At 41.6% G+C, this 24,048-nt stretch overlaps 1 protein-coding gene across 1 annotated transcript in view; it reads left to right on the top strand.

The window, feature by feature from the left end:
• The window catches only part of LOC127420663 (adhesion G-protein coupled receptor V1-like), a 213,783-nt gene that overhangs the window by 105,764 nt on the left and 83,971 nt on the right, over nucleotides 1-24,048 (top strand). Inside the window, 14 exon segments of the mRNA XM_051663101.1 lie at nucleotides 637-876; nucleotides 1,006-1,155; nucleotides 2,626-3,102; nucleotides 3,517-3,660; nucleotides 6,045-6,216; nucleotides 6,942-7,077; nucleotides 8,896-9,734; nucleotides 10,162-10,279; nucleotides 10,323-10,494; nucleotides 10,844-11,086; nucleotides 13,737-14,144; nucleotides 18,228-18,412; nucleotides 18,507-18,759; nucleotides 19,077-19,216. Of these exon segments, the coding sequence (XP_051519061.1) occupies nucleotides 637-876; nucleotides 1,006-1,155; nucleotides 2,626-3,102; nucleotides 3,517-3,660; nucleotides 6,045-6,216; nucleotides 6,942-7,077; nucleotides 8,896-9,734; nucleotides 10,162-10,279; nucleotides 10,323-10,494; nucleotides 10,844-11,086; nucleotides 13,737-14,144; nucleotides 18,228-18,412; nucleotides 18,507-18,759; nucleotides 19,077-19,216 (3,677 nt within the window).

The following is a 24,048-nucleotide window of genomic DNA, read 5'->3' on the forward strand; positions in this document are numbered from 1 at the left end:
TAGTGTGTATTGGTTAAGTGCTCCTGGAACAGATGTGTTTTCAGTTGGTTCTTGAATGTTGAGATTGTTTCAGCAGATCGTGTGGAGGTTAGAAACTTATTCCACCATGGAGGAACAGAGAAAATGAACAATCGTGAAATAGACTTTGAGCCTTTTTGTGATGGGACCACTAGGCACCGCTCATTCATAGACCACAGAGAGTGAGTTGGAGCATAGGCCTGTAGAATTGAATTGAAGTTAGAGGGTGCTGTTCCACAGGCTGTCCTGAAGGCCAGAGTCAAAGCCTTGAATTTGATGTGGGGATCTAGTGGATTGAAATCAAGAGTGGGGTGACGTGAGCCCTCTTTGGATGATTCTGGACCATCTGCAGTGGGACCGCGGTTCATACCAAATATTATGATGTGAACAGAGAACAGCAGGGGGAGGGGGGAGGAAACAAACCCAGGTTCAGACCAAGCAACTGAACCTAGTGTGAAAGCACTTTTAATGTATCTTATTTCATAAATACAGAATAATTTTTTTTTTTTCTGTTGCCATGTTTCCCCTTTCCCCAAATATTGCTTTTGATTTGCATTTTCTTTCTTCCCGAAGTGTCTTTCTGAGATGTGTCACTTTCTCTTCTGCTGTCTCGCTCAGGTAACATGGAAGATTCTAGGTCCAAACTCAAATGAAGTTTTACCATCAGAAAACACAGACTTTGATGAACCAGTGAATGGATTGTTCAATTTCAGAGATGGAGAGAGGGGTGTGCGCAGCATAGAGCTAAATATTGTGCCACATGGTGAGGTGGAGGTGACTGAGAAATGTATTGTTGTGCTCAGTATCCTCTTTGGAGAGATGGACGTTGACCCCAGAGCTGAATCTGTCACACTCACGGTAGGTCCTGATGACAAACAAGAAAAACCTTTTAAAAATATAATGTTAGTTTGAGGATAAACTAAATTTCAGTTTTCAGTTAATAAATTCAGTAATGGTGCACTATGTGTGTATATGTGTGTTCTCTAGATTGAGAAGTTTGGCGACCCCAATGGCATAGTACAGTTCACAGAGCATGACCTGAAAGAGCACGTTTACACTGAGCCTTCTGACAGCGACGGGCTGCTCAACATCTCAGTCCTTATCACACGTAGAGAGGGCATCACGGGCAACATCACGGTAAGAAAATAATTGTTGAGCTATTTATCATGTCATTTTTGGCCTGCGATGTCATTCTACATGGAGTACACAACTTGCATCAGTCAGTGCAAGATATGGCTTCATGCAATGTGGTATACCTCGCACTAGTGGATTAAATAGAAACTGTGCAAACATTTTCAACATGTAGTTCCTGCTTGTGATTGATGTAACTCAATCCCAGTCTGCCATGCACACACTGTTTGTTTTGGTCTATTGTAAAGCTGAGGAGTTTTTTGGGCTATTTGTATTTTATTATGTTATTTATTTATTTTTCTCCCCTTTCTCTCCCCAATTTGGAATGCCCAATTCCTAATGCGCTCTAAGTCCTCGTGTTGGCATAGTGACTCGCCTCAATCCGGGTGGCGGAGGACGAATCTCAGTTGCCTCCGCGTCTGAGACTGTCAACCCGCGCATCTTATCACATGGCTTGTTGAGTTTGTTACCGTGGAGACATAGTGCGTGTGGAGGCCCACTCAATTCTCCACGGCATCCACGTAAAACTCAACACACGGCCCACCGAGAGCGAACCACATTATAGCGACCACGAGAAGGTTACCCCATGTGACTCTACCCTCCCTAGCAACTGGGCCAATTTGGTTGCTTAGGAGACCTGGCTGGAATTTCTTTTTGGGCTATTAACTATTTAGTTTCCTCTGCATCTAAGGCATTACACAGACAGCGATTTAGATTAAGATTGCAAAGCCACAAATGCACAAAAGCATTATTTTATATATATATATATATATATATATATATATATATATATATATATATATATATATATATATACACACTACCGGTCAAAAGTTTTGAAACACTTATTCTTTATTATAATTTTTTTTCTTCACATTTTAGAATTAATAGTAAAGTCATCAAATCTATGGAATAACATAAATGGAACTATGGGAATTATGTTATAAATCAAAACTGTGTTATATTTTAGCATCTTCAAAGTAGTCACACTTTGCCTAGAATTTGCAGAAATGTACTCTTGACATTTTCTTAACCAACTTCTTGAGGTATCACCCTGGGATGCTTTTTAAACAGTATTGAAGGAGTTCCCATCTATGTTGGGCAATTATTGGCTGCTTTTCTTTATAATTTGGTCCAAGTCATCAATTTCAAAAACTTTTTTTTTTTATTAAATTTTAGTTTTGTAATTAAATTAATGAATATGGTGGCACAACTATATTTTTGTCTACAAAATTAATTTCAATCATTTAAGCATACACCTTTAGATTAAAAGATTTTTAAGATCATGAGAAACATTTCAGTCAAGTGTTTCAAAACTTTTGACCAGTAGTGTGTGTGTGTGTGTGTGTGTATATATATATATATATATTTACATTTACATTTAGAGGTGGATATTTAATAGTAAATAGTCAAACTGAATTTTGAATTTGTTGCTTTCAAGGTTCATAATTATTATTAATTTTTATTTTTACTTAGGTTTTCTGGGAGATCATCAGTGATGCAAACACAACAGGAGACCTCACCACCCTACAGGGTTTTGCCATCATCCTGGCAGGGCAGCGTGTGGCAGAGATAGTCCTCACCCTGCTGCCCGACTCCGTGCCTGAGCTGGAGGAAACCTACACCCTCCGTCTAACTTCTGTGGAGGGTGGTGCAGAACTGGACATCAACCAAAGCAGTACCAGTTTGAAAGTCAGAGCAAATGACGAACCTCATGGGGTTTTTGTCCTTTATCCTCAAAACCAGTCAGTGGTTGTTAATGTGGTGGATCGAAGTAGGAACCTCATGATCAGCGTGAACAGGCTGGCAGGGGCTTTTGGCAATGCCAGTGTGGGTTATAGAGTCAGTTTTACCACCCCTGGGCAGAGTTTTACAGAGGACACAATAACTGGGAACATACTGGTGAAGGATGGAGAACATGAAGCCAGTGTTAAAGTGTCATTAAATAGCCAGGTACGTGATTTCATTGTATCATTTTATTGTTTTTAAATTGAAAACACATTTCTGTAACATTTTACACTAGGGTTTAATACATTAAGCTTAGGTAATGCAATATTTAAAATGAACTTACAGTGAACAATGATTTAAAGAATTTGTTTAATGCTGGGATAAAGTTAATTTCTAAATATATATTTTAGAAGAAAAAAACATTAAAATTTAAAATATACCATTAGCTTACATTAAATATTAGTTTACATTTTGAAATAACATTAACAATGAACAATGCTGTATTACGATTAACAAATTTCAGCATATTAAACCTTATTTGAAAGTGTTACCTACATTTCTCTAAACTGATCTAACGTTAAAAAGCTTGTGAAGTCTAATAAGATCTAAATATTGATACTTTGATTCTATCCGCTGCAGATATTCTTTGTGACTGGCTTTAACTTCAGCGTGGAGCTGACAGACGTGACTCTAATTGGTCCTCTGCTCAGCACCCCTCCTAGGATTCAACAGGAGTCAAAGCTGGCTGTCGCCTCTGTCCCTGAAGTGGCAGCTAATGCTGAGGTCAACTATTACATGTAACACCATTCTCTCTTTTGACCACCAGGCGGCAGGCAATAAAGGCTAATTTGCCAGAATTGTCTTAATCAGAAATACTACACCATTTGCTGCATATATATATATATATATATATATATATATATATATATATATATATATATATATATATATATACACAGCTCTGGAAAAAATTAAGAGAACACTGCAAAATTATCAGTTTCTCTGGATTTAGAATTTATAGGTATGTGTTTGAGTAAAATGAACATTTTTGTTTTATTCTATAAAGTACTGACAGCATTTCTCCCAAATAAAAATACTGTCATTTATTTGCAGAAAATAACAACTGGTCATAATAAAAAAAAGTTGCATTGTTTTCAGACCACGAATAATGCAAAGAAAACAAGTTCATATAAATTTTTAAGCAACACAATACTAATGTTTTAACTTAAGAAGTGTTTTTGGTGGAATAACCTTGATTTTCAATCACAGCTTTCATGCGTCTTGGCATGATCTCTACCAGTCTTCACTTTGCTGTAATTCTCTTCCAGGATAACCTTGTACATGGCTTGATTCATGCGTCCTTCACAAAGATGAATCTGCCTGATTCCAGCCTTGCTGAAGCACCCCCAGATCATCACTGATCCTCCACCAAATTTCACAGTGGGTGCAAGACACTGTGGCTTGTAGGCCTCTCCAGGTCTCCGTCTAACCAGATGACCAGGTGATGATCCCGGAGTGCTTCAGCAAGGCTGAAATCAGATTCGTCTTTGTGAAGGAAGCATGAATCAAGCCATGTACAAGGTTATCCTGGAAGAAAACTTGCTTCCTTCTGCTTTGACAATATTCCCCAACTCTGAGGATTGGTTTTTCCAGCAGGACAATGCTCCATGCCACACAGTCAGGTCAATCAAGGTGTGGATGGAGGATCACCAGATCAAGACCCTGTCATGGCCAGCCCAATCTCCAGACCTGAACCCCATTGAAAACCTCTGGAATGTGATCAACAGGAAGATGGATGGCCACAAGCCATCATACAAAGCCGAGCTGCTTGAATTTTTGCACCAGAAGTGGCATAAAGTCACCCAGCAGCAATGTGAAAGACTGGAAGAGAGCATGCCAAGACGCATGAAAGCTGTGATTGAAAATCAGGGTTATTCCACCAAATATTGATTTCTGAACTCTTCCTAAGTTAAAACATTATTATTGTGTTGTTTAAAACTGAATATTAACTTTTTTCTTTGCATTATTCGAGGTCTGAAAATACTGCATCTTTTTTGTTAATTTGACCAGTTGTCATTTTCTGCAAATAAATGCTCTAAATGACAATATTTTTATTTGGAATTTGGGAGGAATGTTGTCAGTACTTTATAGAATAAAACAAAAATGTAAATTTTACTCAAATACATACCTATAAAGTGTAAATCCAGAGAAACTGATAATTTTGCAGTGGTCTCGTAATTTTTTCCAGAGCTGTGTATGTGTGTGTGTGTGTGTGTGTGTGTGTGTGTGCGCGTGCGCATGTGTGTGTACTGTATATATTTATGGATTTTGTTGAGAGTTATGAGCAAGAATCTCATGAAAACATGTCCAGTTTACTTTTAAACTTAAAAACATATTGCCATGTGCCAGTTTTCCAAAAATTTTTGTGAAAATCATAAGTGATTTCCCAAAAATTACAATTATCTCATCATTTACTCATCCTCATGCCATCCCAGATGTTTATAACTTTCTTTCTTCTGCAGAACACAAATGAAAATTTTTAGAAGAATATTTCTGCTCTGTAGGTCCATACAATGCAAGTGAATGGTGGCCAGATCTTTGAAGGTCCAAAAAGCACATTAAGGCATCATAAAAATAATCCACACAACTCCAGTAGTTAAATCCATATCTTCAGAAGCGTATTTAAGATCAGTATTTAAGTCCTTTTTACTATAAATCTCCACTTTCACATTCTTTCACATACTTTTTCTTTCATTTCTGGCGATTCCCATTCTTGGTGCATATCGCCATCTACTGGGCTGGGAGGATCATTTATAGAAAAAAGGGCTTAAACATGAATCCGTTTCTCACCCAGACCTATTGTATCGCTTCTGAAGATGGATTACTTATGGATTACTTTTATGCTCCCTTTATGTGATTTTTTTATGTGACACTCAAAGTTCTATCCACCATTCACTTGCATTGTGTGGACTTACAGAGCTGAAATATTCTTCTAAAAATCTTTGTGTTCAGCAGAAGAAAGCCATACACATCTAGGATGGCATGAGGGTGAGTAAATGATCAGAGAATTTTCGTTTTTGGGTGAACTATCCCTTTAATGCTTTCAATTACTAAAAAGACAGAATCTACTCTAAAAAAAAATTCCTGCTTGTCTGCTTTTGGCGTAGGTTGGATTTGCGTCTTTGGCCCTGCAGGTTTCAGATATTGAGAGTGGCCGGTGTGAGGCACTGGTCAGAAGGACAGGTTTGTATGGGAATGTTACCATCCGATGGAGCGCTGGGTTCCCTCCAGGCCAAACTCCAGCCGGGTACCAGCCAGGGAACATCTTACCAAGAGCAGGTTAGTCTTGGACAGAGGAGGTCTCTGTGTGTCTTACTTTTGTTTTGTTTTTTGTTTTTTTTTCTCCCCTTTATCTCCCAATTTGGAATGCCCAATTCCCAATGTGCTTTTAAGTCTTCGTGGTCGCGTAGTGACTCGCCTCAGTCCGGGTGGCAGAGGACGAATCCCAGTTACCTCCGCTTCTGAGACTGTCAACCCGCGCATCTTATCACTGTAGCTTGTTGAGCGTGTTGCCACGGAGACGTAGCATGTGTGGAGGCTTCACGCTATCCACCGTGGCAACCACGCGCAACTCACCACACGCCCCACTGAGAACGAACCACAGTATAGCGATCACAAGGAGGTTACCCCATGTGACTCTACCTTCCCTAGCAACTGGACCAATTTGGTTGCTTAGGAGACCTGGCTGCAGTCACTCAGCACACCCTGGGATTCGAACTAGCGAACTAGTGATCCCCAGGGGTGGTAGCCAGCATCTTTACCATTGAGCTACCCAGGCCCCCCTGTGTGTCTTACTTTTGAATAAATTCAAATTCAGCAATAATGAAATGTCACAGTTTTAATCAATTGTATTCAAACAGGTTGACTTTGTGTTTACACATAAACCACAATTACATGAATCTTATATAAACCTCCCAAAATACTGTGTGAAAATGTTGACTGAAAGAAGATACCTGCTGTTCTTATCTTATATCTTGCGGTTTTCTTTCCGTCTTTATACAAAGGTGTGGTAGTGCTTGCCCATAGTCAGAGGAGTGAGCTGATATCTCTCAGTGCTGTTAATAACACGTCAGATGTCGCAGCACATGCCATTTACCTGACTTCAGTAGAGTCAGATTCACCTGGTGGTGCCAGACTCAGGTAACAATGTCTTGAAGAAAGCACACTACCCACTATCTGAACATTTCTCTTTGGTATCTTTGTGAATTTATATTTTTAAGTACAGTGGCTCCAGGAAATATTTGAACACACTTAAGCCACACTAAAAATGTATGAATGTCATTGCATTAAATTATGTAACAATGTCAAATCAAGTGCTTTTATTCTGCAGAAATATCTGCATTTCAACATACTGTTCACAGTTAAGTACACTGCCTGGCCAACAAAAAGTTGCTGTTTGGATTTAAATAAGCAGATACTTAAGAGCCTATGATTGGATCATTATTGCAGTGATATATGTGTTTCAGCTGGCAACAATTCTTTTAACCCTAACTGATGCAGTGTGTAGCTTCTCATTTCTTAAACAACCATGTCGGAAGACGTATCTCGTGGTCGTGGAAAAGATGTTACTGTGTTCCAGAAGGGCCAGTTATTGGCCTGCATCAAGCAAAGAAAACAACTAAGGAGATTGCTGAAATAACTGGAATTGGGTTAAGAACTGTCCAACGCATTATTAAAACCTGGAAGGATAGTGGTGAACCATCAGCTTCACAGAAGAAATGTGGTCAGAAAAAAATCTTGAATGATTGTGATTGGAGATCACTAAAATGCTTGAAGTTACATCGTAAAAAATCAACAGTAGAACTCACAGCTATGTGTAATAGTGAAAATAAGAGCATTTCCACATGCACAATGCGATGAGAACTTACAGGATTGGGACTAAACAGTTGTGTGGCCACAAGAAAGCCAATTGTTAATGAGGCTAATCGGGAAAAACGACTTCAGTTTACTAGAGAGCATAAAGATTGGACTGAGGAGCAATGGAAAAAGGTAATGTGGTCAGATGAATCCAGATTTACCCTATTCCAAAGCGATGGGCATCAGGGTAAGAAGGGATGCGCATGAAGCAATGTGCCCGTCATGCATAGTGCCCACTGTACAAGCCTCTGGGGCAGTGTTATGATCTGGGGTTGCTTCAGTTGGTCAGGTATAGGCTCAGCAATGTTATGCGGAAATAAAATTAAGTCAGCTGACTACCTGAATGTACTGAATGAACAGGTTATCTCATCAATGGATTTTTTCTTCCCTGATGGTACGGGCATATTCCAGGATGACAATGCCAAGATTCATCAGGCTCAAATTGTGAAAGAGTGGTTCAGAGAGCATGAGGAATAATTTTCACACATGAATTGGCCACCACAGAGTCCTGATCTTAACCCCATTGAAAGTCTTTGGGATGTGCTGGAGAAGGCTTTACAGAGTGGTTCGACTCTCCCGTCATCAATACAAGATCTTGGCCAAACATTAATGCAACTCTGCAAGGAAATAAATGTTGTGATGTTGCATAAGGTTGTCAAAACAATGCCAGGACGAATGTGTGCCGTAATCAAAGCTAAAGGCGGTTCAACAAAATATTAGAGTATGCAACTTTTGTTTGGCCAGGCAGTGTATATTTTCTGGTTGTCAGAAATTAATGGAATATGTCCAACTGACTCCGTACTAAAAATCAACTTTGGACCAGCTGGTTGAAGTAATTGCCAAAAAGGCTGTTGTTGGTGCTGAGAATAAGTCTAGCATCATTTATTTGTGTATAACACTTGGTTTGATATTTTGTTATTTGATATAACATGTGGCTTCATTGTCCAAATATTTTGGGGCCACAACATATCATGTGTAATAATGAACGTAGCTGATGAAATGTGGTACTCGTGTTTAGTTCTCTCTCTCTCTCTCTCTCTCTCTCTCTCTCTCCTCTCTCTCTCGCTCTCTCTCTGCTGGTTTTATGTGTGATATTTTCAGGACTGGTTATACAATAGCCGAGGTGGAGCCTTTAGGACTGTACCAGTTTCATCCTGATTCTCGGCAACTGGTGATTGAGGAGGACATACAGACCATCACCCTTTATGTCCAGCGGCTCTATGGCTTCCGTAGCAACTGCTCCAGAATCTCTTATGAGACATGGCCTGGTACCGGCCATCCTAACAAGGACTTCGCTCCGGTATCTGGTGGCCAACTTGTGTTTGATTTGCGTCAAACGTCTGCTGGCATTCGCCTGTCCATCCTGGATGATACCTTAACTGAACCAGATGAGAATTTTTACGTAAACTTAACCAACGTACATGTTCTTAGTGCCAGTTTGCCTTCAATCGAAGCTGAGCCTCGCATTATATTTGAATATAGTGTAGCTATAATTACCATTCTTGCTAACGATGTGGTTAGCGGGTTTTTGAGTATAGGTCCAACACTAATACACATTTCCGAAGACAGCCAGGAGGGGTCGCCTCAACAGAAGGTTGCCCTAAGGGTATGTAGGACGGTAGGGCTCACAGAAGAGGTGAGTGTCAAAATCAAGGCTTATGCAGGACTGAAAATGGCAGAGTTGGACGTAGACCAGTTTCATCAGGAGCATAATGGGACGTGGGCCCTGGAAGGGGAGGACTTTGCTTTGGAGACCCAGACTGTCACATTGTTAGATGGGCAGAGCGAGGTGGTGGTCAGTGTACTCATACTGAACGATCAAGAGCCGGAAGGGCAGGAGACGTTTTTTATCTACCTCAGTGAAACAGAAGGCGGAGCAGAGATTGTCAGTGTGCCAGATGAACTGGGGTTCACTTCCTTTGCTAAAATCATTATTCTGGGTGAGGACCTTACTTTGATTGTTTTGTTTGTTGGTGTTCATTGGTGTTTATTGCACAGATCTCTGGAGTACTCGAATCTGATTGGTCAGCTGCGACATTCTGCAGTCAAATATTTTTATATGTTGACTGTTGAACTGTATATTTGACCGTTGTCCCAGGCAACCAATCTCATTCACTATGCTAGTTTCAGATCTCTCGTAGCACTCTGTGGTTTCTTTCTTCTTACATAATCAAGTAATTTCAAGTACAAAAATGTTTTCATTTCCATTTATTTGTAAGTCAGCCAGCCGTTATCGCAAAATTAACCCCTTCAGAATGAAGTCCAAATCACCATCTTGGTTTATTTTACAATTATGACAGGCTGACTGTACATTATCCCATATTTGAGCTCAGCTTCTAATTTATTTATTTTTTATTTCTGCCACAGGGAGTGATCTTCAGAATGGTATAGTTGGCTTCAGTTTGAGTTCTCAGTCAGGCCAGATCCTTGATGAGGACTCAGAGAACAGGACTGCTATACTCTTTGTACAAAGACAGGAAAACAGGTATAATTCTTGTTTAAGATGATGTTATGTGCATGTTATCCAGATCATTTGAAGATGTGTTGGTGTTTTGGCGGGTGACATTCAGCACAATGGTTCAATTAGTGTTCAGTCATGGAGTGAATCTGACTAGAGAGCTGCAGCAGACATCAGGCACAGCACTCTGCAGGAAAAGAGAAACACTTTGTGCCCTCAGGTTGGAGGTCCGACCAGATCAGGTACATTTAAATCATAGGGAGCATGGTGCATCATTGTGGAGACTAGAATCTTACTTTTAGACTAAAGAATTGTGGAGAATACCTGTTTTCTTTTTTAATCTTCACATCCATCATTCTGTGTCTTGCCAAGGGCTTTTTAGCTTTGCTGACAAACATCTTGTGCTCTCCTCACACTTTTCAGTATCTCTACTTTCAGATCAGTTTTTTTTTTCTTCTTGTTTTCTGCAGCACATTTTTACAACTGCCTTGCTCTTGCAAGAATAATTATTTATTTTATTGTTTTGGAATTTTTTATAATCAGGAATGACTTTGATCATCATCTTGATTGTTTTTGGTTTGTGTACTATAGGACCCAGAGTACCAGGTGTGGTTTCTGGTGGAGGTCTACAAAGTGGGTGAGGGGGCCACCATAAACCAGACTGCCTGCTTTGCCAATGTGACCATGCTGGAGAGTGATGACCCATGTGGGCTGGTGTACTTTGCCCAGGGATCCAGACTACCTGTGGTCACACTCAGAGCCATGAGCGTCAGTCTTCAGGTCTACAGGGATATCAGTACAGCATCAACAATCTCTGTGAAGTACCGCATGGAGGTGAGATTCATTTGAAATTGATATGATGGCAAATAAGCATAGGGATTACATATACTTATGCAATCTTGTGAATTCTACCAAAGAATAAAATACAAGCTCAGAGCATACCTTTTAAAGTCATACCCATTATCTGTAATCAAAGAGTGTCCAGCGTGCAATACCTACGCTGACCCCATTACATAATGTGACCTCATTAGTGATGACAGGCCTAAGATGATGTCAAATACATGAGCTGAGGTAAAGAATGTAGAGGATATAATAGTGCTGAGCAGTTAGGCCACTGAGTTCCCAGCAGATTCTTCAAAGCCAATATATATGATTGTATAGTGGAACTGTAAAAGTAGGATTTGACATGTTGGATGTGGTTTTACGCCCAAAATACAATGGTCTGTGGGAATGCTTTCACATGCCAGCTTTATCTGTTTATTCTAAAATGTGGAAAAAAAAAAAAAAAAACATTTTGTATATATATATACTGTATATATATATATATATATATATATATATATAAACACACTCCTAAACCTTGTGGAAAGCCTTCCCAGAAGAGTTGAAGCTGTTATAGCTGCAAAGGGTGGGCGACGTCATATTAACCCAATGGATTAAGAATGGGATGTCACTTAAGTTCATATGCGTCTTAAGGCAGATGAGCGAATACTTTTGGCAATATAGTGTATATATATATACACACACACACACGGTCAAAAGGTTTGAAACACTCATTTTATATATATATATATATATATATATATATATATATATATATATATATATATATATTATACAGTGCATCCGGAAAGTATTCACAGTACTTCACTTTTTCCACATTTTGTTATGTTACAGCCTTATTCCAAAATGGATTAAATTCATTATTTTCCTCAAAATTCTACAAACAATACCCCATAATGATAACGTGAAAGAAGTTTGTTTGAAATCTTTGCAAATGTATTCAAAATAAAAAACGAAAAAAAAATCACATGTACATAAGTATTCACAGCCTTTGCCATGACACTCAGAATTGAGCTCAGGTGCATGCTGTTTCCACTGATCATCCTAGAGATGTTTCTACAACTTGATTGGAGTCCACCTGTGGTAAATTCAGTTGATTAGACATGATTTGGAAAGGCACACACCTGTCTATATAATGTCCCACAGTTAACAGTGCATGTCAGAGCACAAACCAAGCCATGAAGTCCAAGGAATTGTCTGTAGACCTCCGAGACAGGATTGTATCGAGGCACAGATCTGGGGAAGGGTACAGAAATATTTCTGCAGCATTGAAGGTCCCAATGAGCACAGTGGCCTCCATCATCCGTAAATGGAAGAAGTTTGGAACCACCAGGACTCTTCCTAGAGCTGGCCGCCTGGCCAAACTGAGCGATCGGGGAGAAGTGCCTTAGTCAGGGAGGTGACCAAGAACTCGATGGTCACTCTGACAGAGCTCCAGCATTTCTCTGTGGAGAGAGGAGAACCTTCCAGAAGAACAACCATCTCTGCAGCACTCCACCAATCAGGCCTTTATGGTAGAGTGGCCAGACGGAAGCCACTCCTCAGTAAAAGGCACATGACAGCCTGCCTGGAGTTTGCCAAAAGGCACCTGAATGACTCTCAGACCATGAGAAACAAAGATTGAACTCTTTGGCCTGAATGGCAAGCGTCATGTCTGGAGGAAACCAGGCACCGCTCATCACCTGGCCAATACCATCCCTACAGTGAAGCATGGTGGTGGCAGCATCATGCTGTGGGGATGTTTTTCAGCGGCAGGAACTGGGAGACTAGTCAGGATTGAGGGAAAGATGAATGCAGCAATGTACAGAGACTTCCTTAATGAAAACCTGCTCCAGAGCGCTCTGGACCTCAGACTGGGGCAAAGGTTCATCTTCCAACAGGACAATGACCCTAAGCACACAGCCAAGATAACAAAGGAGTGACTCCGGGACAACTCTGTGAATGTCCTTGAGTGGCCCAGCCAGAGCCCAGACTTGAACCCGATTGAACATCTCTGGAGAGATCTGAAAATGGCTGTGCACTGACGCTCCCCATCCAACCTGATGGAGCTTGAGAGGTCCTGCAAAGAAGAATGGGAGAAACTGCCCAAAAATAGGTGTGCCAAGCTTGTAGCATCATACTCAAAAAGACTTGAGGCTGTAATTGGTGCCAAAGGTGCTTCAACAAAGTATTGAGCAAAGGCTGTGAATACTTATGTACATGTGATTTTTTTTTTTTTTTTTTTTTTTTTTAATAAATTTGCAAAGATTTCAAACAAACTTCTTTCACATTGTCATTATGGGGTATTCTTTATAGAATTTTGAGGAAAATAATGAATGTAATCCATTTTGGAATAAGGCTGTAACATAACAAAATGTAGAAAAAGTGAAGCGCTGTGAATACTTTCCGGATGCACTGTGTATATATATATATCACTTCAAATGAATGTACAGAACAGCTAACATGTTAAATTTACCTAAATATGGAGTTTGAAATCCGAGGTTTTGAGTTTCCACTTTTCTGTGCACCATTAAATTTCCTGGCAGAGTTTTAGTTATATACTGTATTTTCCAAGGAAAGTGAGTATTAGACTAATTACTGTTTTTCAGCAATGAGACATGTAATCTAAACATTCTGTAATCCGTGTCATCTTCTCTCATAGGAGCTTCAGAAAGCAGAATCTATTGGCCCCACTCTGATCTGGCCCGCTTTGTCGGGGCAAGACTTCGTCATGGCAGAGGGCACCCTGACCTTTGAGTTGGGACAGAGAAGTGCCGGCCTGGAAGTGGCCCTCATGCCTGCCACCGGTTCCTCCAACCCAACACCTAAACGATTCCATGTGGTTCTCTATGATGCGACCAGTGGCGCTCGGGTTCACCCAGAGTTCGGGCTGGCTAACGTGACCCTGGTTTCTGACTCTGAATCTCAGGCGGTGTGGGTCCTGCTGGATCAGCTGCATCAGCCTCTGGATGAGACCATCATCAACAGAGTTGTGCAGGGGCTTATCAATAAAGTCAGAAAAGACATCACTCAAGAGCAGCTGACAGCAGTGTTAGACGGAATGAGCAAGGTAAGTGAATGTGGAAAGTGTCTTACGACCAACGATCTTAGTGTGCATACTTCTGTGACAAGTCGGAGATGCTACGTCGGATTTCAAACTAGCTTGATATCTAGACGTCTTGTTGTCAGGTGTGCTCACTTTCCCGATGAGCGAGAGACTGACAATGAGCCACATCCAATGAAATACAGAGAGAGCGCAAGAGGAGAGCAAGTAATTGGGAAGCAGGAGACAAAAGAATAACTATAAAATAAAATGAAACATCCCCTACTCTCTGTTTTTATTATTGTCAGCTGTTTTTACTATTTTATTTTATTTTTTTCCTTTGCAAATGGTGCCAATAAGCGCAAAAATGAGTGAGAGCCATATTTCATGTTTGTTGACATGTTATCACAAATAAATTGCACAAGTTTGTGAATGAATTTCATTATCGTAAAAGACGCATTTTGGGCAATCCATTCAAAACAGGACAATGCTAAAGACATCTGTAACTGGGTCCAAACTGTTTTGAGATTTGTCCACTTCAAATACATTCAGCCACTGGGCTGGTAGTGTCACAGCAGTGGAGCACCACCTAGTTAAACAAGAGTTTAAACTTTGCCAGTTACATGTGGATTTAAAGGGAAATAACCGCATGATGTGAAATTTTTAAAAAGCGAATGTATGTATAGAAGAATTTTCGGTGTGTCTGATATCAACATGCATAGACACAGATATGAGAAGCATGCACATTAAAAGCTCAGTTACAGGTAGCCTACTGTACTAAAATAACTATGTAAACGTCCTGTTTGTGTATAATTAAGAGAAACTGTGCACTGGTTTTTAGTGCTTTCTTTTCTTTAACTTTTTTGCACTTTATTATCATTCGGTAATACAGACGTAATGATTGGTGTATGTCCTCATGAAATCAGAGACTCTCCCCTCGAAATCCAAACGCAAGTGGTCAAAAGAGACGACCAAGTGTAATGGTGATGTGCCTTACTTGTACATTTGTGATTGGATCACCCAAAATGCATCTTAATACCAGGTGTACACAGGGCCTCAGTCGTGGACGAATGGTTGTGTAGTTAATACACCCAGTCTGTGATCAGTCCTGTAGTGTGTGCACCAGCAAGATGGAAAACAAGACTGTTAGTTGCAGGGCACTGACTTCAATTCATTTAGCGGTATTCAAGGGTACCTTGGCTTTAGCCAATCAGAAAACTTGAAGGGACTTAAAGGGATGGTCAGGGAAGTTTAATTCAGTGGCTAAGTCTGGTGGAAGTTGGAAAGATGCTTTAAGAGGCCAAATATTGTTTTTATTCACTTCTGAAAATGCCAGAAGTTGTATTTTAGGGTTAGGATTACAGTTTGAGTTTGAGTCTTTAGTAAGGGTAATTGGCTCATTTAGAAGTTGAATAGAAGTCAAAAGGTAAGTCCAAAATGTTATAGCTAGGCCATCATAAGCAAGTGTGTGTGTGTGTGTGTACTTAGCTATAGCTGGGGAACAAATTTATACCCAACGTGAGCTAAATTGGAGTAAACCTGTAACGGTTGCAGGAGAAAGGCGAGAGAAGGAGGATCTATGTGCAGGCTTTTTAATTAAAACTGACAAAGACAGAGAGAACATGAGGGCAATATATACACAAGAACTAACAAGGTTAACAAGACACAGCTGGGATCAATCAAGGGGAACACAGAGATCAGAGAGACAACAAATACCAAAACTAATCTTCAAACAAAGTCTTTTTTCCTTCTAGCAACCTCTAGTGGCCGCTAGGGAGAATGTCCCAAGTGTCCCAAAAACAGTCCATACATAAATTTAAATAATGATTTTTAAAATTCTAAAAATGCAAGGTAGTGCAGGAAGTACGGTAGGCCAGTGTTCAGCTTGATAAACATTGAAGGGCCACATATTGGCCCCTAGAGATCAATCAGACAACCTTTCTTACAGTGTTTTTTGTTTCTCAAGTTCATAGAAATATTTTTTCTAGGGAGTACAAAGCTCGAATTTCCAGCCACATGGCTCCACTGCATAAAAAAAACTATAATTTTGTCATTTTTGTTTTTTAGTGCTTCATTACTTTACACTACTAGTGAAAACATCCATGCAAATCAGGGTATTGTACCCCAGATTTTTCAACAACAAGGTAGTTTTATTGAAGCTCTCTGTTCTCGTTTTCTATAGTTGAGTTAAAATATCCAAAAGCATAAAGTCAGAGAGTTGCTTATGAAATTATGAAATTTAGAAATGTATTCCTATAGGGCACTAACTGCCAATCCATCTTGCAAGCATCACTGTTAATATTGCTCATACTTATGGTTAGCAGGGATTTTAAACAAACCCCTAACCCCAAGTATTAAACATTGTTTGTGCTACATACATGAATAATACCAACTGTAGGAGAGGTGTGCTATTACTTTTCTAAGCAATCAGACTTAGCACTTTTCACATACCAGATGATAAAATGGGTATAGAGTTGCATTGAAGGATGGACCCAAGCCACATTTAGGGACCAGAATTTTATAGACACTACAGGATAATAGATACTACAGCTACCTAGTAACAACTAGCCAGATCAGTAACTTTTTCAGCGCAAAGCATCACTTTAATTTTCTTTCGAAAATGTAAAAGTCTACAATTATAATATAATAAAATATAATATACAGGTGCATCTCAATAAATTAGAATGTCGTGGAAAAGTTCATTTATTTCAGTAATTCAACTCAAATTGTGAAACTCGTGTATTAAATAAATTCAATGCACACAGACTGAAGTAGTTTAAGTCTTTTGTTCTTTTAATTGTGATGATTTTGGCTCACATTTAACAAAAACCCAGCAATTCACTATCTCAAAAAATTAGAATATGGTGACATGCCAATCAGCTAATCAACTCAAAACACCTGCAAAGGTTTCCTGAGCCTTCAAAATGGTCTCTCAGTTTGGTTCACTAGGCTACACAATCATGGGGAAGACTGCTGATCTGACAGTTGTCCAGAAGACAATCATTGACACCCTTCACAAGGAGGGTAAGCCACAAACATTCATTGCCAAAGAAGCTGGCTGTTCACAGAGTGCTGTATCCAAGCATGTTAACAGAAAGTTGAGTGGAAGGAAAAAGTGTGGAAGAAAAAGATGCACAACCAACCGAGAGAACTGCAGCCTTATGAGGACTGTCAAGCAAAATCGATTCAAGAATTTGGGTGAACTTCACAAGGAATGGACTGAGGCTGGGGTCAAGGCATCAAGAGCCACCACACACAGACGTGTCAAGGAATTTGGCTACAGTTGTCGTATTCCTCTTGTTAAGCCACTCCTGAACCACAGATAACGTCAGAGGCGTCTTACCTGGGCTAAGGAGAAGAAGAACTGGACTGTTGCCCAGTGTTCCAAAGTCCTCTTTTCAGATGAGAGCAAATTTCGTATTTCATCTTCATGCTTCCTTCTGCTGACCAGCTTTTTAAAGATGCTGATTTCATTTTCCAGCAGGATTTGGCACCTGCCCACACTGCCAAAAGCACCAAAAGTTGGTTAAATGACCATGGTGTTGGTGTGCTTGACTGGCCAGCAAACTCACCAGACCTGAACCCCATAGAGAATCTATGGGGTATTGTCAAGAGGAAAATGAGAAACAAGAGACCAAAAAATGCAGATGAGCTGAAGGCCACTGTCAAAGAAACCTGGGCTTCCATACCACCTCAGCAGTGCCACAAACTGATCACCTCCATGCCACGCCGAATTGAGGCAGTAATTAAAGCAAAAGGAGCCCCTACCAAGTATTGAGTACATATACAGTAAATGAACATACTTTCCAGAAGGCCAACAATTCACTAAAAATGTTTTTTTATTGGTCTTATGATGTATTCTAATTTTTTGAGATAGTGAATTGGTGGGTTTTTGTTAAATGTGAGCCAAAATCATCACAATTAAAAGAACCAAAGACTTAAACTACTTCAGTCTGTATGCATTGAATTTATTTAATACACGAGTTTCACAATTTGAGTTGAATTACTGAAATAAATGAACTTTTCCACGACATTCTAATTTATTGAGATGCACCTGTAGTTGTCTGTACTTGTTTTTTCTAGTTATATTTCATTAATTCTCTTTCTCAGATTCTGAAGGATGCTGAGCAGACTCCACTAAAAGACAGCAGCCGCATCTTGACCTATGACCTCCTGTGTGCCATGGCGAACCCCAGCCGAGCAGACACGCGAGGTCTGAGCCAGCTGGCAGAAGTGGCGGAGCGCTTTGCTTTCACACTGGTCACAGACATTGAGTGTGGGGCAGATAGAAAGAGGTGAGGTCCATTTATTGTCAGTCATGGGTTTTAATTATGTTTCTTTTACATTGCTCATTGTTCTATACTTTAATTTCCTATAATCTCCATTCAGAGGCACAACCACATTGGATACTTGCCCATATTTCACCATAGATGCTCATCACTGGTACCCCACTCAGATCAATGGGCACACATTTACAGGCAGGAACGCAGACACCTTCACCCTGCCCGAGACCCTGCTGGAGGTGCCAGCCCTGCCCACGTGAAGCATAGCCCCATCTGATTGCCTTAAAGTGCACTTCACTGAGTACAACACTGAGCACTGGTTCCTCACTAACACCAAAGCCAGCGCATTAAATGACAAGGTGAAGTGTTTGCAGACTCAGGCTCACACAAATGTCCAGCAGATGACACTATTGAGTTACATTCTCTTTCTCCCTTTCACTCACTCACTTTTTCTGTCTGTTTCAATCTGTTGTGTAATAGTGATTTCACATGTGTTTTGTGTGACTTCAAAAATCATGCAGGTGGCATTCCCTGAATATGGAATTTATAGGGATTATAAGGATTGAGATTTAATTTACTCTCGAAATTCGGAAAAGGACTACACATCTCAGTGTTTTGTGCTTTGTATTGTTTCATTGAATACATTCTAAATAGTATGTATGTGTGTATTGTGCAGGTTTTCTCTGTCAGTCTGCAAGGTAGAGGCTCTAAACCTCTTGCTGATGGTCAAGAGGTCGTTTGCCGCATACACACTTCAGGCCGACGCGGGAAACCTCGCCAATCTCTATGCCTGTTGTGGAATCAGGCTGCAGAGAGGTAATTATCCCTTACTGAATAACAAACACATGTGTACAGTTTTGTTTTTTAAGTGCTGCATGACACAACTGTAGATATTTACAAATTAAAGAGCCCCTATGTAATTTACAAACCTGAAATGCACTACACACAATATTAAACTGTTTGGTTTAGAAGCAAGGTTACATGCTTATTTAATTCAAAATAAAAATCCTAATCTAAATGAACTTGACAGACCATTTGTGTGTAAAGCTCTGAGCTTGTCTGGCCTTCATCTGTGTGTGAAGTTCACACTCATCGGTGGGACAGACAGTATGTACAGTGGAGTGTTATGGTCAGGGCTCATGACCTTTCATGATGAGCCCTTTTAAGGCCCATACATTCTCTAGGACTTGTGTGTGTGTGTGTGTGTGTCTCTGTTTGTGACAGAGAAAGTTCTGTGTTTTCTCTGCAGTGTGTTCTTGGCCAGGAAGCCATTCTAAAGGACGTTCCACAGCCTTTGACTATTGGCCGTATTGTTTCAACCCAAATTCTCTACAGGTTTGATACAAAACAGCCCTCATAGGGTCGTACTTTTAGATAACTGATTTTATAAATACAATTTTTCAGTTAAAAAGTCCAGGACCTCTTTTCACCCTCATAACCATTGCTTATGCAATAATGGATGTCCGACTGACGTTTAACACACCACAGAGCATTTAAGTGATTCCTTCAGCCAACTTAACTTATGGTGACAGTGTAATAGCTGAAATTCAGTTGAATCAGAGGCTGTTTTTAATGCAGAATTTAACGCCTGGTTTTGTTTTTTGTTTTTGTTTTTTTGCCCCCATCGGGCGAAATCTGTCATTCTGAATTTAACATTAATTAAGCTTAGATATCCTGAAAGACTGTTTAAATCCTCTAACCAGATTCTCTTTTCACAACCTGTCAGTCACAGCATACTGAGCCTTCATGTTCAAACTTAAAATTTATGTAATAAATGCAAATTATAGGTGAAGTGTGTATTTTTTTCGTGCATTTGCTCCCCCTAGTTTTGCGCACAGTTCAGTGGCTGTAGTTCATCACTTCATTGCATTGCAGGCATAATTGTGGTCTCTTTTGAAAGTATAAACTTATTAAAAGTTTGTTGTTCGAAAGTCAGAATTAATAAAAGTCATTGAGAAAAATAGTTAGAAAACGTCATGGTTACTTGTGTAACCTCTGTTCCCTGATGAAGGGAACGAGATGTTGTGTCGATGTAGTACTAGCGGTCACTCTTGGGAGCCCGAGACACCTCTGGTCTTTGATAAAAGGCAAGTGAAAATTGGCGAGTGGTATTTGCATGCTACTCCCCCGGACATATGGGTATAAAAGGAGCTGGTATGCAACCACTCATTCAGGTTTTATGCTGAGCAGCCGATATAAGGTCTGGCCATTTCAGCGGGTAGTTCAGCGTTGTGGCAGGAGGGACACAACGTCTCGTTCCCTCCATCAGGGAACGGAAGTTACACAAGTAACCATGACGTTCCCTATCTGTCACTCACTCGACGTTGTGTCGATGTAGTGACACTAGGGGTCCATATACGAAACACCACAATTGGCTGAACTGTGTTACATGAACTGGCGATGTGTGGTGGGCAGACTACTGTGTGCCTCATAGCCAGCACACCAGGTCGACACGTAACCTCCCCCAACATAGTTATGAGTGTCGAACGGCCCTTTGGGGACAAGTTGACTACCCAAGAGATAGAGACAGGCTTAACCCAGTCATGGCCTCTTTTCCCCTTCTCTTTTTTCCATTCCCTAAAAAAGAAGGGGGATTATCCGACTGGGCTGCCAGGTCTAGTCGGGGGGTGTCCCTCCCAAGGGGAAGACACCGCAGAGACCACACCTCGCCCAAAGAGAGGGGGGGATATTTAAGTGGAAGAATACGTCACATGGTCTTTCAAGGTAGATCCTACCCAACGGGGGAGGAGTTACTACAAACATGGAGACTGGGGCAGATGGGCTCTGCACAAGGAAGACGCAGTTTGCCAACAGGGAAACGAATTAGCGGAAGATATATATCGCATGGGGTTAGCCTTACAGGGAACCGCCACATGCAGAGCACCTACCCCAGAACAGGACTCTTAGTTAGCACGTGTACTGGGCTGGCAGCGAATCTCTCCGAAAACTCGACTGCCACAGGGCTCGGAGGAAGTCAACCAGGGAACAAAGTTTGTGAACACTACTTGGAATTAATGGCGCATGTCTTCAGCTCAAAAGGAGGTGGAAGGCGCTATGTGCAAGCGATACACCTGGACGGCTATCCAGGGCTTATCCACTTGTATTGCGTGGCACTACCTGGGACGAAACCGGTTCCACCCAGAGGTTGTAGAACCTTGCAAAGGTGTTGGGTGTTGCCCAGCCTGCTGCTCTGCAAATGTCTGTTAGAGAGGTACCCCTGGCCAGGGCCCAGGAGGCCGCTACACCCCTGGTAGAATGGGCTCGTAGCCCTACCGGGGGAGGCATGTCCTGGGCATGATATGCCATAATTATGGCGTCAATGAGCCAGTGGGCGATCCTCTGCTTGGAGACAGCGCTTCCTTTCCGCTGTGCACCAAAGCAGACAAAGAGCTGCTCAGAGATACTAAAGCTCTGCGTGCGATCCAAATAGATGCGTAAAGCGTGCACCGGACACAGCAACGACAGGGCTGGCTCTGCCTCCTCCTGGAGCAGTGCTTGCAGGTTCAGCACCTGGTCCCTAAAAGGGGTGGTGGGAACCTTGGGCACATAGCCCGGTCGGGGTCTCAGGATCACGTGAGAGTAACCCGGACCGAACTCCAGGCACGTTTCGCTGACAGAGAATGCTTGCAGGTCTCCTACCCTCTCGATGGAATTGAGAGCAGTCAGGAGGGCAGTCTTCAAACAGAGTGCCTTAAGTTCGGCTGACTGCAAAGGCTCAAAGACGGCTCTCTGTAGACCCTGAAGAACTGCAGAGAGGTCCCATGAGGGAACGAGGCATGGTTTGGAGGGATTCAGCCTCCTGGCGCCTCTTAGGAACCTGATGATCAGGTCGTGCTTCCCTAAGGACTTACTGTCGACTGCATCATGGTGTGCTGCTATGGCGGCAATGTACACCTTCAAGGTGGAAGGGGACAGCTTCTATTCCAACCTCTCCTGCAGGAAGGAAAGCACAGATCCGACTGCGCATCGCTGGGGGTCTTCCCGTCAGAAGAACACCACTTAGCGAACAGACGCCACTTAAAGGCATACAGGCGCCTCGTAGAGGGGGCCCTAGCCTGAGTGAGAGCGGGGGAACTGCGGAATTGGGGCTGGGCAGAGAAAGGTGCCTCCCACGATTTTGTCAGCTCCTCGTGCACTTCCGGGAAGAATGGCACTGGAGCGGGGCGTGGCTGCTTTGAGCGGCGCCACGAGCCCAGGAACCAATCATCAAGCCACGAGGGTTCAGGGGAGAGCGGAGGGTTCCACTCTAACCCAGCGCTCGCAGCCGCCTGGGAAAGCATGTCCGTCATTTCGGTATCGGCCTGTGACTGGGCAATCGTCCCTGAGGGGGGAAGCCCAGCTGAGGCTTCTGCGTCCGACTGGACAAGCCCGCTCTCCGATGCTGCGCTCGAGAGCTCATCATCTTCGCGGGCTCCGAACAAGAAGTCAGACTCGCCGTGAGATGAGCCGACGAACTCATCCGGAAGCCTGACTGGGGCAGACGAGCGTTCTGGGGAATGGGAGGTCCGCGGGGATACCCGGCGGCGGCGGCGGCGGCGATCCCATTGGGGTCCCCAAATTGCCCCCAGTGCTAGCTGCGCTGGCCTCATACCCATAGGTAGAAGGACCGAGATCTTACGAAAGCAAGCCACAACCGCAACATTGCCATGGTCATGTTCTCGCAATGAGAACATGAACCATCCACAAAGGCTACCTCCATGTGGGTCGCGCCCAGACACGAAAGACAGCGATCATGACCATCCGAAGTTGAGAGATAACGACCGCAACCAGGAATAACACACAATCGGAAAGGCATCTTTAAAAAGATGCGTCTTTAAAAAGACGTTCCGTGTGTGCCGCTCTTTTAGAGAAATATATACTCTTTTAGAGGAAAAAAGCTCTTTCAGAAAATATACTCTTGTTTTCTGCCAAAGTGCCCAAGGGCGTTCTCTGCAGTGCACCAGTGCAGAGGAGGGAGAAGCCGCTGAAATGCGCCATCAGATCCAGCAGAGGTGAATGAACCTTCGGCTCCGAAGAGAAAATCTGAATGAGTGGTTGCATACCAGCTCCTTTTATACCCGTATGTCCAGGGGAGTGGCATGCAAATACCACTCGCCAATTTTCATTGGCCTTTTATCAAAGACCAGAGGTGTCTCGGGCTCCCAAGAGTGACCCCTTGTGTCACTACATCGACACAACTTCGAGTGAGTGACAGATAGGGAAGCTCAAATTTATTGTAATGTGGTCAGCATTTATTTGTTTTTTTTCCCATAACATAGTATATAAAATTGGTGACCTGGTATATCCATATAAACACAATGGAGCTAAAGCCACAGGTCTGATGATGTTCAAATTTGAGGATGATAACTTAAACTCGTTTTATGAAACATTTTATGTGATTCCATGCATAGAGTGAGACAGAAAGCAGATTGTTTATAGAATATCCAGTGTGCACCTAATTGCAGATGTGCAACTCTTCTGCAGTGTCACCTCCAGAACTGTCAATAAACATATACAAATACCAGAAATTTTAAATTGAAATTGGAAAATGGAAATTATAGAGAAACCATATATTTTCATAATCATCTATTTATTTACATCTTATCAGTTAAATAAAATTAGTTTTATGCTGTATATGAAGTTTATAAGGCTAATACCTTAATGTGGAA

The sequence above is a fragment of the Myxocyprinus asiaticus genome, chromosome 3 (genome assembly GCF_019703515.2).
Source record: "Myxocyprinus asiaticus isolate MX2 ecotype Aquarium Trade chromosome 3, UBuf_Myxa_2, whole genome shotgun sequence".
NCBI classification, from domain to species: Eukaryota; Metazoa; Chordata; class Actinopteri; order Cypriniformes; family Catostomidae; genus Myxocyprinus; species Myxocyprinus asiaticus.